At 40.9% G+C, this 18,301-nt stretch overlaps 1 protein-coding gene across 3 annotated transcripts in view; it reads left to right on the top strand.

Annotated features, from left to right (window-relative positions):
- RLF (RLF zinc finger) overlaps positions 1-17,659 on the top strand; it is a 41,023-nt gene extending 23,364 nt beyond the window's left edge. For all 3 annotated transcript variants that reach the window (XM_058856269.1, XM_058856270.1, XM_058856271.1), the window contains 4 exons: positions 6,594-6,796; positions 8,309-8,445; positions 12,197-12,338; positions 12,517-17,659. In XM_058856269.1, coding sequence (XP_058712252.1) covers positions 6,594-6,796; positions 8,309-8,445; positions 12,197-12,338; positions 12,517-17,250 — 5,216 coding nt within the window. In that variant the 3' untranslated portion in view covers positions 17,251-17,659. The remainder of the gene's footprint in view (positions 1-6,593; positions 6,797-8,308; positions 8,446-12,196; positions 12,339-12,516) is intronic.
- The last annotated feature ends 642 nt before the right edge of the window (positions 17,660-18,301 follow it).

Here is an 18,301-nt window from a genome sequence, read left to right as displayed (position 1 = left end):
AGTAGTCCTGTGAGGAACAGGGGGTTGGACTGATAATCCTTATGGGTCCCTTCTACCTCAAGATATTGTATGATTCTAAGTAGATTGAGGTCATTTGTAAAGTTTGCCTTTTTTCTCAAAAGGCAAGATTTATATTCCAAACTTGTTACCCTACACTCTGGTACAAGGCAAAATGAAGGCTTAAAGAAATCCTGCTCTCTATGCCATTATGACATGGAAAATATTTTGACTCCTAGATTGTGCTGCTAATGTAACTGGTTTATCTTACTGATATCATCAGACAAATGTGATTCAGTGACTACAGAAGTTACTGCTGACATACAAACTGATCCACAAACCTGTATGATAACATATGTTATGATTAGTAAAATTCTGATTTTGTTTTACTTCCTTTTCTTTGCTCAGTCCTGTCTTTCCTCTATGCCAGGCAGTCAAATGCTGCTGTGATTTTATTTTGCTTGCAGAAACTCTGAGCAGATGGAATTAGTCTCTTGGCCTTGTGTAGGACACAGTTGGAATTGGTATTAAGCAACTATCTCTAGATATCTGCTAAATTAACATAATCATTTGTCACCTTCAGAGACATATCAAGTAAATACTATTTTACTATTTTCAGTCACTGATGAGTTACGATATTTGTCTTCCTTCTTTCACTTGTATCACTTTGATTTGTATGAAGTTCTGTGCTAGCAAGCTCCGTTTGATAGAAGCAGGAGGAATCAAAATGTACTTCCTGCAGGTCCCAGAGGGGATGGCAGCTCTGCTTTTAGGCTTGGGAGTAGGAGCCTCAGTGCAATGGATTTTCAGTTGCCTTAGTCAAACTGCCATTTTATCCTTCAGAACAACAGTAACTTCACAAAGTGTTTTCTTTCAGTTATCTAAAGCTTAGTTTCTTTGAATAGTTTGTATTTCATGCTTTTTGGGTTTTTGTGATGAGTACCTGAAAAGCATTCCTGGTTTTTGCTGCTGTGAGCCAGATGTGAGAGTAGCTCAGTGTGCCTAGCTGCAGGTAGTTCATGTTAATGATTATCAGGTGCCTACTTGAGTGAACAATCCTGAAGGTATGTCATGTTCCTGCCTTTCTTGTTTAGAGTTCTTCATTTTAATTCTGTTTTTTAATGCACTGGCCTGGAAAAGGAACTGACATCAAATATAAATATAGCTTACCAAATTTGTTCCAGCAAAAGTTTCATAGCAGCTTGGGTTCTGTCTGCTGCTTCTGTGGCTGTTAATAAATTGCACTGCCATGTGCTAGGCTGGTAGTTCCTAATTTTTGCTGTCAGCTGGTGAGGATTGTTGTTTGGGGCATTAACATTTGCTTGAGGAAAAGGCTTTAAAAAAAATCACTTCAACTTGTGCCTTTTAGGTGACTAAACAATACCAGCATCTTGATGGGACCATAACTGATGCTGTTCAACAGTTGTGACTTCCCATGTAGTTGTGCCTCAGGCAGCTAGCTGTAATACTCTGATTCCAGGACTTCCCCCCCACTTTTGTCTTAACAAACATACCCTGAACCAAGGAGATTGGGGTGAGCTGAGTGCAGATGAATGCCAACAACTCGGTATGTCTTGAGCAGAGTTGGTTTGTAGACAGCTGGGATCACCATCCAACACACTGCTACTGTATATATATATATAATATACAGTATATTATATATGTATATATAATACACAGCCCTCAGTGTCAGTTGTGTGTACTTAACCTATGTTACTGCCCTTCAGCACATTGTCCTGTCTTGTTCCACAGGGATTTTCAGCAGGAGTGCTCACCCCAGATGCTGTTTCTCTGGAATGTTTATCATAGTGAAGACAGAGTCTTCTCATGCTCTAGTGCCATGCATGCTTTAGGAAGGTTGTATTCACAATATTGTGGTGTAGCTCAAGTTATCTTTTCACTGCAAGTGTTTTGGGTGAGAGAGGAATCTCTTATTGTTACTTTTTCTCCTGGCTTAAGAGGGCTCTTAAGATACATGTAGAGCTTGAAACTACGCTGCCCTTTTGGCTAAAGGGTCTGTAAGAGGAAAGGATTGCAGGGTGTCTGCATTGATTTTTATAGAAGCTGTTCTAGTCTTGAGATGTTTAATAGAACACTGTGACAGAACACATAACAGCAGGAGATCTACGAAGAGAAGGAACAAGAAAGTCTGTTCATGGACATGTATGGAAATGTAACAGATTTAGGACTGAGTACAAAATTAGGTTCTCTGAGGGAAAACAACTCTTCGTGTTTTGCTGTCTATTCCTCAGGTTTTGTTCGTTTTTCAGGAAAAGGAAATTTTCCACTTTAGAGTAAAGCTAAGTGCTAAGATAGATGTCTGACTAGTGACTCATTTCTCAATTTTGCTCCTACCATCATCACTTACATCTGCACGACAGAGGAGCTCAGTTTGTCATTTGCCTCCTTTGCAAAATTCACTCTACACTCCCTTAGGTGTGAAAGAATTGGCCCGAGGGCAGGAACCTGCCAGCCTTGGGCATCGTGTGCTTACTGACTACTCTCAAAGACTGCAGCAAGTTGAGACCCTCTTGTGCATATTGGCAGAGCATCCACCTCCATCAAAGTTTCTCTCATTTGTGCTGGAAGATAAAAGTGTAACTGTTAAATGGAGAGTGTTTTATTTGGCTGACTGCAGGTAGTCTCAAAATACTTCCCATGTCTTGACTAGCTGGCTCTGACACATTAGTAAAACTTCATTTATGCAGTTGCCAAGTGCATGTCTAGCTGTGTAAACAAGAGGAATTTAATTCTTAGAGGAGGTAAAAAGCTTTTTACTAGTATGTTCTTTATTCCTCTTATTTACCTGAAAAAAAGTATTCTGTGAGCCAAGAGGTGTAGAAATAGGGACTTACAGAACTGCTTTCAATTGCTTGTGGGCACTAAACCCCGTTCCTGCTAGGCCCATGAATAGCAGTTCCACTTGGAGAGGTGACTGATCTGATGCTGGGTAAGCCAGCTTTCCAGGAGTTTTCCCTCAACAGTGATCTCCTGGCCATCTGTTGTGGTAGCAGTCTCTTCCATCAAATATCCATATTGAAGCACTGTTAGCTTGCCTTGATAAGTATTCAAGCACAGTGTCATACAGATGCAATTTTTAAGCAGAGGAGGCTTGTTTCCTAGCAACTGGAGATCTTACTGCAGGCTGCCTCTTGGTCAGGCAGCTCTTATTGCTTTATCCATTGAAGTTCCTTTAATGTGAAGTATCAGCTGGGTCAAGAGTTTAATGCTCAGAGGTTTTTCCTGTAAAAAACAGAAACCATTACCATAGACTTAAATGTTAAAATGATTCTCTAATGGACCACTAAGCTGATTCCTGCAGAACACAAGTTTCACTACAGGCATGTGGTATGTTCCTGGCACCTGAAATGAGTTTTCTGTTCAGGTGCACATCATGAGTTTTCATGATGAGTTTCATCAACTAGTGTAGTGTCTGTTAGAACACACTGTTGTTTATTTAAGCAATATTTTAAGTGGAGAAAGCATGAAAAGTTTCTTGTTCTGTGTTATGTGCAATCCTCTCTTTTAGAAATTTATATATCATTGGTTTCTTAACCACCCATTTTGCACAGTAATCAGATGCTGACATAGTGGAAGAGCCATTGAATAGAAATATTTTAAGTTGTTAGTCTAAAGCAAGCATTCCTTTTTGACTAATCCAGAGTCTCTTGCAGGCACCAGAGGTAACTGGTTGACTACAGCTGCTGCAGAACAGTGTTCTAGCATGTGATTTATCAGAATGGCTCATGCATTTCCATGATTTCTTCTACAGCTCATCAGCTTGGTTCATATGCATTACTACACGTAGTATAAGAATGTGTTGAACTGTCTCTCTTAGTTCATAAGAGTCTTTTGAATGATGTACAGATCTGGAGACTCGTATCAAGGCTTTGTGTAGATGTTTATGTTAAGCTGGAAATAGAACCCCAGCTATTTTGAAGCATGTGATTTCATCGTGTTGGTTTTGCACAGCCTGGTTTTTGGTAGCGGGGGTGGGGCATGGAGGTGGCTTCTGTGAGAAGCTGCTGGAAGCTTCCACCGTGTCCAGCAGAGCCAGTCCCTGATGGCTCTGAAGATGGAACATGCTGCTGGCCAGGGCTGGGCCAGTTAGAGATGATGGTGATAACAAATTTAGGAAGAAAATCAAAACAAAGTGGGGGCAGTTTGAATTCCAGCTAGAGAAGAGGAGGAGGTGAGAACATGTGAAGGAAACAACACGGAAACACCAAGATCAGTGGAGAAAGGGGGGCAGGAGGTGCTCCAGGGGCCAGAGCTGAGATTTCTTTGCAGTCCGTGGTGAAGCAGCCCATGGGGATCCATGGGGGATGCAGAGATCTGCTCAGCCTGTGGAGGAGGTGCCCATGCTGGAGCAGGTGGGAGGACTGTTTGCTCATGAGAGGGACTCACATTGCAGCGGTTTTGGCAGGACTGCTGGTCATGATATTGGACCCATGCTGGAGAAGTTCAAGAATTGTCTCACGTGGGAGGGATCCCATGGTCTCACAGGGGAACAGCTCCTCTCCCTGAGCAGCAGATGAAAAACCTTGGGTGATGAACTGACCCAGCCTCCCATGCCCTGTCTCCCTGCACTGTCAGTGGGAAGGAGGGAAGGGTTGGGGGAAAAGGTGTTTTTAAGGGCTTATTTTATTTCTCATTATCCTACCTCTGATTTTGTTAGTAATAAACTCCCTTTGTACCTCTAAGGTGAGCTTGTTTTGCCCTTGGAGTGTTTTCTCTAGGTCCTTAACTCATGAGGCCTTCATTAATTTTTTCTTTCCTCTGCCCAGCTATAGAAGGGGAGTGAAAGTGAGCAACTTGTGTGGGTTCCTGGCATTTGGCCAGAGTCAAACCACAACAATCAGCCAAGGCAAAATACATGAACTTTGTAAAAGGTTTTGATGCTGTCTCTCACAGCATCTCTGGATTAAATATCCAGGATGCAGCTTGATAAATCCATCATAGGTTGAGTGAGAAGTGAGCTGATAGGTCAGGTGCAAAGAGTAAATGAGATTGTCAGGCTGGTGAGCAGTCAGTGGTGGGGTTTCTTCAATGTCTTCATAAATTATGTTGGTGCAGAAGTTGAATGTACATGAAATAAATTTGCTGTTAAGGACGCTGTGTTAGGATCTGTGATCTCCTTTGAGAGCAGAGGCCTTATAGAGAGGTCCAGATACACCAGAGAGCTGAGCAGTCACCAACCATATGAGCTTTAACAAGAGTAACTAATGAATTCTCTACCTGGGACACGATAATCCTGGTTACATGGACAAACTAGGAGATGGAGAGCAGCCCTGTGGAAAGACATCTGGAGGATTTGGGTTGATGGCAACTGGAATATGAGTAAGCAGTGTGCCCTGGCAGCCAGAGGGGCCAGCTGTGTCCTGGGGTGTATTGGGCACAGCATGGCCAGCAGTCGAGGTGACTGTCCAACTCTTTCCTGTGCTGAGGTGGCTTCACCTTGAATCCTGTTTTGGGTGCTTCAATGCAGAAAGGACATCAGACAGCAGATTGTGACCAAGGTGGGGGGAGGCCTTGAAGCTCCTCCTTATGAGGAAAAGCTGAGGTCACTTGGCTTGTTGAGCCTGGAGAAGGGAATGAAGGGTGACCCCATCACAGCCTGCACCTCCCTCAGAAAGCCATGAGGAGAAGGAGCTGATCTCCTGTCTCTGATCACCAGCAGCAGGACAGGAGGACATGGAATGAAGCTGTGTCAGGGTAAGAGCAGGTTAGACATTAGAAAAATGTTCTTCACCCATAGGGTGGTTGGATTCTGGAACAAGCTCCCCAAAAAAGTGGCCACAGCACCAAACCTGCCAGAGTTCAGGGAGCATTTGGCTGCTGCTCTTAGTCATACAATTTAATTTGAGGTCCTTTGAGAAGCAAGACTTGCAGGTCCCTTCCAACTGAATTCTGTTTCTATGATAAACACCTGGGAATCTGTGTAAATCTGTGAGGTGTTTAATCCAAATAAATACATTTTGCTTGCTATTTACAAAAATACTCTTAAGTGGTATATTTACTATTGAATTAGTTCATCAAGTCTCATAATTAGTAGTATCTGCTTGTTTAAGAGCATAAGCCTAGCATGTCTTAAACACAATTCTTCAAAAGATAATATTCCACAAAGGTAATATTTTCACCCTCAAGTTAATTTTGCGTATTTTGGCATTACATAGGATTTTAACAGCTTGGGTGGAAAACTTCACCATTGAAAAGCATGTAATGAATGGCTTGAAATATTTCTTGATTTTTGGAATATAAAGCTACAGTTGAAAGGTGATGATTCTGAACTTCAGTTAAACTAATGGTATCTGTCTGGTGTGATCAGTGTCCTTTAGCCACTGCTGTGGCATACTTCTTAAATGGTGCATCTTTTGGGAGGGCTGTGGGGGTGTCTGTTTTCTGTATCCCAGCATGCTCTTTCTGCAGAATTTGGGAGAAGAGAGTCCATTGCTATCACTTTTATTTGTGCCTAGAGTTTCCTAAGAACGCTGTCCTTACACAAATTTGTGAAGAAGTATGAATGCAGTGAGACAATTTCATTTAAGTGTCACCTGTAAATTGGTCTATTCTCAAAGGATTTTTTCTTTTCCTAGCTAATAAATTGATTACACGAGAAGGGCCTTCCTTTCTGCAGATGCGAATAAAACATTTGATGAAGTCGAACTGCATCCCTCAAGCCACTTTCTTGTCAAAATTGTGTGCAGATTCTCCAGAAATTGCAAATGTTTCATCTTTTCGCCAAGCCTACATCACATGTGTGTGTTCAATGTTGCCTAATGAAGACTCCATTAAGGAGGTTAGTAACTTATAGTCCCTTTTTTAATATATATTTATGAAGCATTTTAGAATTTATTTATGTAATACTAAGAACTGAAGCTGAAGAGTGAAACTGTTGCAGCAGAGTTCCATAAGAGGAATAATCTATTGCAGACTGCAGTAGGAAGGAATGTTTGTATGAACTGCTGCTGTGGATATGTATGTTTGTATGTATGTATGCTTGATTAGATGTGTTTGAAAACTTAAAAATTACAACTTCAGTTCCAATAATAAGCAAAATATAATTGGAAAGCTGTCTTTTCTGACTCAAACACTGGTACCAGAGCAATTACTTTTCATCTAGTTGTTCTGACATAAGAAAGGTTTTAAGGAAAAAAAAATCACTAAACAAGCAAAACACACTTTAGAATTGTTCTTTCTGAACTCTTGACTTGTTTTTAGCAGTCTTCCTGTTACAGTAACAATCGTAGCAATGATTTGTGTTCACACATGACTGCTGTTCACACAACTGGCTCTTGCCTCTGTTGCCTCTTGATGTCACACAGCTGTTATGGGATCAGTCTCATTTGTATACATCAGGTACAGTTTTAAATGTGAGACTTGGACATTGTGAGTAAACCTCAGTGAAACTGGGGGAAGCTTGAGATCCTAAAAAAAATAACTCTCATGTCTGCACTTCTGCATGAATGGCAGAGTGATCATGTTCTATATATTTTACATATTTTAAAAACCTTTCCTTTAAATTTCTTCTTGTGAAAAAGGAATACTTGGATGGGTGTCTCTTCTGTCTGCACTTTGAGCCAGATTCCCCTTAGTGTGCTGTAGGAGCAGAGAATGTGTTTAACAGCTCACTGCAGACATCATCTGTGCATTGAAAGTTTTGGAGTTGATGGGGAGCTTACAGCATCTTTGATTGGATTGGCTGCTAATGAGGAATGGTAGAGAAATCACATTAAATTCTGTTCCTTTTTCAGTTTACTTTGAGGGTTGTGAAATGTAGCTCTAGCTGTTTTACGTTGATACTCAGAACAGTCTTTACTAGCCAGTCAGGTATAAAAGTTGGAACACAGATCAATTAATTGAATCAATTAATTGCTTAACTAATTTTTTTATGGGAAAACAGCCACAAAGCATCAAAGCAGTATCTTAAAGCAGTAGTTTATTGACTTAACTGGACCTTTAGCCAAAACTGTGTAAGTATAAAGTCAGTGGTGTTCCAGTGCCAGAAAGTTAACTTTAATAACTGACAGTATGAAGATTTGCATGGCATGTTTATTTGCATGCTTCGTCATAGGTGTTGTGTAGTTGGCACTCTTACAGAATTGCTGAAGTCCAAGACTTCAAAAACACTCTCATTTACACCTTTGTTTTAAGAGGCAAGAAATGTGTTGTATGATCATGTTACCTATCATCTTCCTCAGGTAGAAAGTTGTGAAGTCTGATGAGAAGTGGGAAAAGGGGATGGTGCATTTTTCTTGTAAACATACTGAGAATAAAGTGCCTTTTCTTCTTAATTTTCTTTTTCTTTAAGATTGCAAAGGTGGATTGCAAAGAGGTACTAGATATCATATGTAATCTGGAATCTGAAGGACAAGAAAATACTGCATTTATTCTTTGTACAACATATCTTACCCATCAGCTTCAAACAGCAAATGTGTATTGCTCTTGGTAAGTATAAGAGCTTCTGCTTCTGCTGTTCCTCACTGGGTAGAACTGAGCCAATATAGTACAAAAATATGTAGAGAAGGTGGATTTATCCTTTACTTGAGCAGTGCATCAGACTGAAATGCTTCCTAGATAATTACTTATTTTGTCACAAGTTGCTATGCTAATAGAGCAGTTAGACAAAAGTAATGTTTAAACCATTTGAAACTGCACTCACACTGTTGGCATGAACACTGATACTTCTGTGGAGTCATAGATCTGTCAGTGGTGATGGGTCAGTGCTCTCAGGGTTGGTATTAAACCCCTAGCTTTGTGTTTTCACAAAGTACATTGTCAGTCTGTTCTTCCCTTGGGGATGCTTGGCCCCATGAAAGCCTGGTGCATTTTTTTTACCCAGAGAATGAGCGGAAGCAATACCCTGTAACAACTTCTCTCTGCTTCCCCCACAAGAGCCTTTTTATATTTTTATAATTTCTTTAACATAAAGTATTGTAGTACTAGATTTGGCCTGATTGTGACTGTAAAACTCTGCCCTCTTAACTGTCTGGAGATGCAGAACCTTCTGCGCCTCTGTTTCAGCAGTGGTAAACTTGTAGAGCCAAAGCAGAGGGGCTGGTTTCTACCCTTCAGAATCTGGGTTTGTAGTTTTGGCTTTCAAGGTGTGGCTAAATATGTAGTTTTCTTCCGTTTAAATCCCCACCTGGATAAAGCTTTACATGGCCAGACGTATCAAGAATATGTTTGGAATTTGGATTCGGTTAGCTGTGGTATTGTTCATTTACTCCGTGTTTTAAAGCCATTAAAAGAAGTTTTTACAGCACTTCAGTGTCTGCAGGATGATTGACAGTTCAGCCTACTCCAGTCATGTGTACAAATAGGTCAGAAATTTCTTTTTGAGCAAAGAATGCCTTCTAGAAAGAAATGAACCTTTTGGAAGACTCAGGAGGGGAGGGTTCACCACACTTGAAGTTCTAGGGGATGTTTTTCATTAGGGATTCGAGTAGAATTGTGTCCAGAGAGGTACAAGGCTAGAGTCACCCCCCATGTTCTCTTGTCAAAGAGAGAAACAAGCAGCAACTAATATTCTTTTGGGGTAAGTTACATTGTTTGCTTTTGTCCAAAAATAAGAGCTGTATCCCTAGGGTGCAAAGAGGGTCGTACTTTGTGTTGTTGGACTGCTGGGACTGGAGACCAGGCTGGAGGATGTCACATTTATTGTTACAGAATAACATTTCTTCTACGTGACAACAAATGTGGATAGATTTTTTTTGCTTGCATTATGGAGTCTGCACTGAAACTCTTTAGCATTGGAATGCAATTTTCAGGCGCTGTAGCTCTAACCTGTAGATTACTCATCTCTGTGTCAGTCTGACTCCCAGGTGAGGCCTGCCTGAGGCTGATGCTACACAAAACATCATGCAGCTTAACATGCAACTTGCATTTCAGCTTTAAACTTGGTTAGCCTGGGTGACAGGCAATGATGGCTTGAAGATCCAAATGGTAGCACAGTCCAGCAACATAAATATGTCCCTACTTACAGAAGGTTGGCAGGTTTGTGTCACATCACTGTCTACACTGTTCTAGTCATTCTGAGGAGGTGCTGGGTCAGACTGTGCTGCCCTGTCCATAGCACAGTTCCCTCTCTGCTGCCATCCTGACAGACTTCTCAAGTTCCAGCTGCCTCCCGTGGGGGTGAGATGGGAGAATGAAGTCTTCTGTCTGCTGGTAACACTGACATTGTAGAGATGTGTAAATTGAAGCTGTAGTACTGTACCTAGCAGTGCTTGTGCCACAGCACTGGACACAGCCAATGCCACCTGGACCCACTGAGAGCAAAGCTCCAGGGTGCTGGAGCACAGATGGAAGTTTACCTTCTGATGGACTCCTGTATGGTGAAGCTGGTGTAATACTTCTGGGCCATCAGACTGCTTTCTCACTTGACACTGTATGAGTCTATTTGAAAAGTACAGTTGCTTGAAAGTCAGGATGCCTGGCTGTTGGTGCAGTGTTGTTTCACTGACCTCCAGCTGTGTTCCTGGGGACAGATATGGATGGAACAATAATTTAGCCACAAAGTAGATGAATTCAAGTGGCTGATATGACATAAAACTTATCATTTGGAGGATTGCTTTTATCAGATCACCCAGCTTGACTGATATTCCATAATATTTCATGTAGCAGGTGTAGTGGGCATGCATTATGGTGAATGAAAATGAGAAGCTCTGCTCCATACGAACTGAGTGCCCTCACTGAAATCATTGTAGGGCTGATTTTGAGCAGTAGTCTGGCAAGGAGATAAGGTAATATTCTCTGCATTGGTTAGCTAGGCTCCATCCATAGCATGACAAATGCAAGAGCAGGCTGGAAAGACAGGAAATGTGAAGATGGACTGACTGCAATATGGATATTTAGTATCATCCTGCAGCTAAAGCTAATGTAGAAGAATGACATGCTAGCAGGTGCTTGCAAGCCATTATATAGGCTTAAGTACTACCTGAATGTGTATTTAAAGTTAAATTGAAAATATGAAGTGAGACATTCTTTCTGTGACCAGCTGCTGGTTTTAAAGAGGCAGAAATTGCTTAATTCACTTCCGTCTTGCTTGAAGACAATTGAAGGGGTGGACACTCCAAAATTAATTACCTGCCCTTTTAGTTTTAACCACTTCCTTTTTCACCTATAATGAAAGATGGATGCAAGAAGTTAAAAGTAAAAAGATCATAATTTACCAAAAAATGAGGCATCAACAAATACTAAATAACACTAGTAAAGTAACACTAGCAATCAGTAGATACAGAGTTGCTGAATATCAGACTTCACTCTGAAACAGTTTTGGATTGCAAAGTGCAACTTCTTGGGTTGCTACTGTTGCTATTCAGAGACCAACCTGAAGGAACTCCCTCTGAAGCCCAGAAAAAAACAAAAGAAGGATGTGTTTTCTTGATGTTTGGTTCTCAAGGCTGTGGCTGACCTTGCAGTCAGAAGCCTCTGTGTGTAGTTGATATACACAGTGGTTATGTTAGCAAAAGTGAAGTTTACCAAAGGAAAAGAAGAAAAGTTTTTTTCAATTGATACAAGAGATACAGATCCTGTGGCTCTGCTACTTTTGGGCAGTCCAATGTGCTGGCAGAACAGCAAGTGACAGGTTGTATCCGTAAGTGGCTGTGCTGTCTTGGGTATAATGAATTGCTGAATAGAATGGCTTTGTGCTCTCATGGTGTGAGTGGGAAAGCACAGAGACAGCAGACAGCCTTCAGCTTACAGATGCCTTACATGATGCTTTGCAAAGGGTGGTTCTGTTCCCTGTTAGTGGCAGTCACATCACCTGGCTGCAGATGTCAGCAGCTGAGCTGCTTGCTTATTGGAAGAGAAGTGGCAACTTTCTATTATGATTCATCTCGCCCATTTTAAATTTCTATGTGAGAGGTAAAGACTCTGGAAGTGTAAGACTGTTTAGGGTTTTTTTGTCTAGAAAGGAAGTCTGTGCAGCTCTAGATGTGTGCATTAAGTGAGATGAATCCCTCTGCCACTGTCTTTCCTCAGTATCAGGAGATACACTGGGGGTTGATCTGATGCTGGGGTGGGGCACAGGAACTCTTCAGTGTCACTTGGAGATCAGGACCTAATTGAAGTGTGTACTGTCCTTGAATAACATTTAAATTTTCTTGGCCTCAGCTCTGAACTGACACACTGTGACTGCACAAATTTGTGTGTGTCTGCAATGTTCTTACATTCTGCTTTCAACTCTTCACAGGGAACTGACGCTTTTCTGGAGCAAACTGCAGAGAAGAATAGATCCTTCCTTAGACTCCTTTTTGGAGAGATGTCGTCAGTTTGGCATCATTGCCAAGACACTACAGCATCTATTTTTCTTGATAAGAGTCATACAATCTGAAGTAAGTAATTACAGTCCTGAGTCTTTGGACTCAGCTAGAGCTGTTTACATGAATTTATTATTTTCTTAATAATCCTATTGAACTGAAAAAAAAAATATATAGCTTATTTAATTATTCATACTTTCTGATTAAGTGCCTAATAACACACTAATAAAAATCTTCTGTTTTCTTTAAACAGGCAGAGGAAGCGGGACTTGCCGTGTCTGTGTTGTTGTGTGTGAGAGCCCTTCAGATCAGGTCCAACGGAAGTGATGAGATGAAGACATCAGTGTGTAAAACAATTGCATGCCTTTTACCAGAAGATCTTGAAGTTAGAAGAGCCTGTCAGCTCACAGAATTCTTACTTGAGCCAACTTGGAGTGGATTTAATGCGTTGGAAGAGCTCTATATGCAGCCAGACCAAAAATTTGATGAAGAAAATGCACTGGTTCCAAATTCACTCCGCTGTGAACTGCTGTTGGCTTTGAAAGCGTATTGGCCATTTGATCCTGAATTTTGGGACTGGAAGACTTTAAAGCGGCATTGTCATAAACTGTTAGGGAAGGTAGCTTCTGATTCCGAGGATGATGTAGGTTGTCATCTGTCACTCAATGAGACCGACATGTTAGAAACTTTCTTTAGTGACTATGATGAGGCAAAGGAACACAAATATTATGATGGAAAAGACACACTGAACCACCCTAAGGAAAAATCAAGAGTGAAAAAACCAATTGGTTCTTCAGAAAGATACCAGAGATGGCTTCAATACAAGTTTTTTTGTGTGCTCTGCAAAAGGGAGTGTATAGAGGCCAGAATACTGCATCATTCTAAGATGCACATGGAAGATGGTATTTATACATGTCCTGTTTGCACAAAAAAGTTCAAGAGAAAGGAATTTTTTGTACCACATGTAATGGAACATGTTAAAATGCCACCTAGTAGAACACACAGACCTAAAAAGAAAATAATTCTGAAAAAAGAGAGATCACCGCAAAAGGCAACAGTTTCCAGCAGCCCTCCCCCAGTGTTCCCAGAAAGGTCACACCAGGCACAGCTCCCTGAAAGCTTTGATGATGACACACAGGAATATGTCACATTCAGCCAACTGGAAAATTGCCAGCTGCAAGATAGAGACATCTACCCCTGTCCTGGGACAGATTGTTCTAGAGTATTTAAACAGTTTAAGTATTTAAGTGTGCATCTGAAAGCTGAACATCAAAACAATGATGAGAATGCAAAACACTACTTGGATATGAAGAACAGGAGGGAGAAATGTGCGTTCTGCCGCCGGCACTTCATGACGTCCTTCCACCTGCGGGAGCACGAGCGCGTGCACTGCGGGCCTCAGCCTTACATGTGTGTGTCCATGGACTGCTACGCCAGGTTTGGGTCAGTGAATGAGCTTCTCAACCACAAACAAACTCATGATGATCTTCGGTATAAATGTGAGCTAAATGGCTGTAATATTGTTTTCAGTGACTTAGGGCAGCTTTATCATCATGAGGCGCAGCACTTCAGAGATGCGTCATACACCTGCAACTACTTTGGTTGCAAAAAGTTTTATTATTCAAAAACTGAATTTCAGAATCACCTTGCAGCACATGATATCCAAGTGTCAAATGGGGAAGGGAAGCAAAGGCTGAACCTTGAAGGGTTGGTTTCAGAAGAAAAATCCAGTTATCTTCCAGACTCTCAGCTGCTTGAACAATCTGAAAATTCCAGTCTGAATGATAACTTGGATCCCTCAGGCTCTCAGGAAATTCCACAGGTGAAGGAAGAATCTCTCTCCGACAGTGAAGATCTCAACAGTGAAAATAATTGCAGCCTGCATTGTGGGAAGCACAGGGCAGATGCTGCAGTAAGCCAAGGTCAGACATCTCCACAGCTGCTTCGAACAGTTGCTCACAACCAGTCAGTTCCAGGTTTTGTCATGTCCCAGGAAGGAGTCTTCCATCCAGCAAATATGAAACAACAGTGTTCCAATGTGGCAGTTTGCTTTGATGAAAAAAGCCTTTCCTGTGGTTTTGAAGGCTGCTGTTCCACCCACAAAAATTCCAGAAGTATGCAAAAACACCTTCGAAGGGCCCATCCATACAACTTTAAAGGTAAAAGAAACATGGAAATGAAAACTAAATACTTTCTCGATCTGTTGAGTGATGGTCAGGACAGTAAATCCCCTACAGATATGAGTCCAGAGTTAGGTCACAGTTCTGATACAAATGCTGACTCTCCAGAAAGCTTGTGTTGTGCTGTAGATGCTACAGGAAGCAGCAGCTTGAGGGAAGAGACTTGTCCTTCTTCCCCAGAAACATCTTTCTATGACAGTTCTAAAGAAGCAGATATTGAAGATAACATGTTGGAACTATTGTTAGGCTTGAAACATCTAAGCTTAAAAAATGCTAGCGTTCAGAATTCAAGACAGAAATCTTTCCTGGGCTATTCATCTAGGGATGGCAAGTGCCCTGAGTCAGTTGATGAAACTACCTCAAAATTTCACCTTCAAGAGCAAGACGATAATTTACCCAGCCAGTATCTTACTCAACTGGCAGCTAAACCATTTTTCTGTGAATGTCACGGATGTACATGTGAGTTTGTGACCAGAGAAGCTCTCTTAATGCATTATGTTAAAAAGCATAACTATTCAAAGGAAATGGTTCTTCAGCTAAATATGTTCCAGCATCGGTATTCACCATTTAAGTGTCATATTTGCCAAAGATCATTTACAAGAAAAACACATCTTCGAATTCACTATAGAAAAAAACATCAAATTGGCTGTGAGAGGGTGGCTCACAAGGTGTGTCCTAGTGAAAATTTCGATCATGTTGGTTTATGTACAGAGGACATGCATAAGGACAGCACTGCTGCAGTGCCTGCCTGTGCAAATAGCGTTGGGTTCCCTGGACATTCGGACTCGGAACAGCTGTGTCACCCAAAAAAGGAAGACTGCTCTTCTGAGACTGATTTGGAGTCCAATGAAGAGACAGACAATGACGTAACAAGAAAAACATCTAACATAACTTCTCTGGACAGTCATAGGGAAGAACTGGAAGCAAGACAGGGAAGAGGAAGCAAAAGAACAGTTGCTAAAGGAAACTTATGTTACATATTGCATAAGTACCACAAACCATTTCATTGTATACATAAAAGCTGCAACTCGGCATTCACAAACCAGAAAGGTTTGATTCGCCATTACAGAACTGTTCACCAGTATAATAAGGAACAGCTCTGCTTAGAAAAAGACAAAGCAAGAACAAAAAGGGAACTTGTCAAATGTAAAAAAATATTTGCATGCAAACACAAAGACTGTGGCAAGCGTTTTCTGTGTTCTAAAGCTCTTGCTAAGCATTGTAGTGACTTCCACAATGAAATTTTAGAGGATCAAAAACTGCTTTCTGAAGCTGAGTCTGCCAGATTTGCTTGTAACCAAGCCCACTGCCATGCTGTATTTTATACATTTAATAAGCTTAAACAGCACCTAATAGAAGAACATGCCAATGAAGAAAAATTAAACAAAGATTTTGAAATCCATTGTGACCTTAATGGCTGCAATCGAATTTTCACAAATTACAGTAACTATTCTCAACACGTATATTTCAGACACAGTGAATATTACGATAGTCTCTTTGGAAATCAGAAAGAGGAGGATGATAATGAAGATAAAGATAAAAATGAGCAAAATTATTTGAAAGACGGCTTTAACACAAGCAAGCAGAATGGGAAGCAATTAAAAGAAAAAGCTAAAAGAATTAGCAGAAGCAGAGAAAAGCATTTGCTGAATTTCAAAACAAAGGAGGAAGCCCTACAAATGTGCAAAGAGAAATCTAACCAGACACAGTTCCCCTGCATGGTCCAGGGGTGCCTGTCTGTTGTCAAACTGGAAAGCAGCATAGTGAGGCACTATAAGCGCACACACCAGATGACCAACATGTACATTGAGCAGCACCTTCAGAAACTCGTTCTTTGTGTTAAATGTGGCATCATGATTGAAAAGCAATCTTGCTCTGACACAGCTTCAGACTCAGATAAAAAAGATGTAGAAGTTAATGAGGATAAATCAGCTAATTCTGAGCCTGTGCAGGAAAGTGACAAACCCCTTGTTCCAAATCCTGCCTGTGATCCTCCAGATGTGAGTGATGAAGACCAAAAACAATGTCCACCGAGTAGTGTGAATTGTGATACCAGTGCCTTTGTGTATTCAGGCACTTTAAAATGTAACCACAGTTCAAAAGACACCTGTTTTGAAGAGTCTAACACCGGGGAGACAACTGTGTGTAAAACTGAAGATCTTCCTGAAAGCAATGAAACAGAGAATAACTCCTCTTTCTCCAGTTTACAATTAGAGTTGCCAAAAGAGAAAGACCCAGAAGGATGTCAACATAGTATGGTAAATCAGAATGTAAAAAGAAATGTACTTTGTGCTACGAAGGACAAATTTCAAAAGCCTCCTGTGTCCAAACCATTTGATTTAAAGACATATAAACCAATGGGATTTGAGTCTTCATTTTTAAAATTTATTCAGGAAAGTGAGAGAAAAGATGATGATGATGATGATGATGATGATTGTGATGAGGTGGTAGAATGGGAGTCTCCTGAGCCATTGCCAGCAGGTGAAACGTTGCAAAAAGAGGGAGACAGTCAAGGGAACACACCAGTAAACAACTTTGTAAGTGATGAAAATGTAATCATAACCCCAAATGATCCTGGGCAGCTAACAGAGATCCAGCCCTTGCTGTCAGAGTCCTCATCTGCCCCTTCCTTAGAAAATCTGAGGGCAATCTTGGACAAGGCCCTAACGGACTGTGGAGACCTTGCCTTAAAACAGCTGCATTACTTACGACCAGTAGTTGTTCTTGAAAGATCCAAGTTTTCCACACCTCTCATAGATTTATTTCCAACAAAAAAGGCAGATGAGCTGTGTGTAGGAAGTACATAAGTAGCTTTGCTTAGAGCAGATAGCCTCCACTACTGCTGTACGGGGAGAACTTCAAATTAGAACAGTAATTGTTACAGTACACACTTTTTAGGTTAGTTTTGACTGTTTGATTCCATGAATGTATAATATCTGTCAAAAGTATTGGCCAAGTTAATTTAGCTCCCCATTTTTTTCAATGAACAATGCTGATTTTGGTGCTATTTAACACATCAGAATACTGGGGGCTTCCTCTTGAAGAGTAAATGTGCATGATTGTATATGGAACAAGTACTGGGGTACCAGGGTTTGGGGGGCGATGGAGTTATTACTTGACTTGAATGTGCACCCCAGGGTGCTTTGTGTAACATATTGTACACTACAGCATCTTATATTTTTTGAGTTATGAGTTTCAATAAATTACAGTTTTTCACCCATTTGTTTATTGTACAGTAAATCTTTAATGTGCTTTACTTGTAATTGAGTTTGGGACCATTCTGAGTGCATTGGACAGTGTTGCTTAAGTTTTATGCATTTGTAGATAATTTATCAAACTGATAAAATAGATACAGAAAAGTAAAGTATTACATTTTATTTTACAACATTCTCTGTGCTTTTTTCAGACTTGAAAGAACTATAATTAGTACAGGCTTACTAATTACACTTATGCATGCAAAAGTCCTTGTTCCTTTAAGGGCAGAGGGTGCTTTCTGACACTGTCTGGCACCACCTGAGTGTGTGATGAATGTTGCCAGACTTTCAAGCAGGTTCTGTCACATGAAAGTACCAATATACATTTAGGGCTCTCCGGTTGGCTTTTTTTGACAATGAATGAAACCTAGCTGGAAGATTCACCAGCAGAGTCAGCTAATATTTTAAGCTCTGTTTCTTGTTCTGTCTCTCATTTCTTGCCACTTATGGCTACATCATGAGGCCCAGAATCACAGAATCACTGTCCCCACATCTCCCTGGGGATTCTAATGAGCAAGCAGCAATCACAGCTTCTTACTGATTGAAGGCTTGGGTGTTGTTGGGGCTTCTGGATTTTTTTGTACTGTAATCTGAAAAGCAGCAG

The sequence above is a fragment of the Poecile atricapillus genome, chromosome 24 (assembly GCF_030490865.1).
Source record: "Poecile atricapillus isolate bPoeAtr1 chromosome 24, bPoeAtr1.hap1, whole genome shotgun sequence".
Classification (NCBI taxonomy): domain Eukaryota; kingdom Metazoa; phylum Chordata; class Aves; order Passeriformes; family Paridae; genus Poecile; species Poecile atricapillus.
The sequence above is the reverse complement of the archived record's forward strand: the minus strand, read 5'-3'. Positions and strand labels throughout refer to the sequence as shown.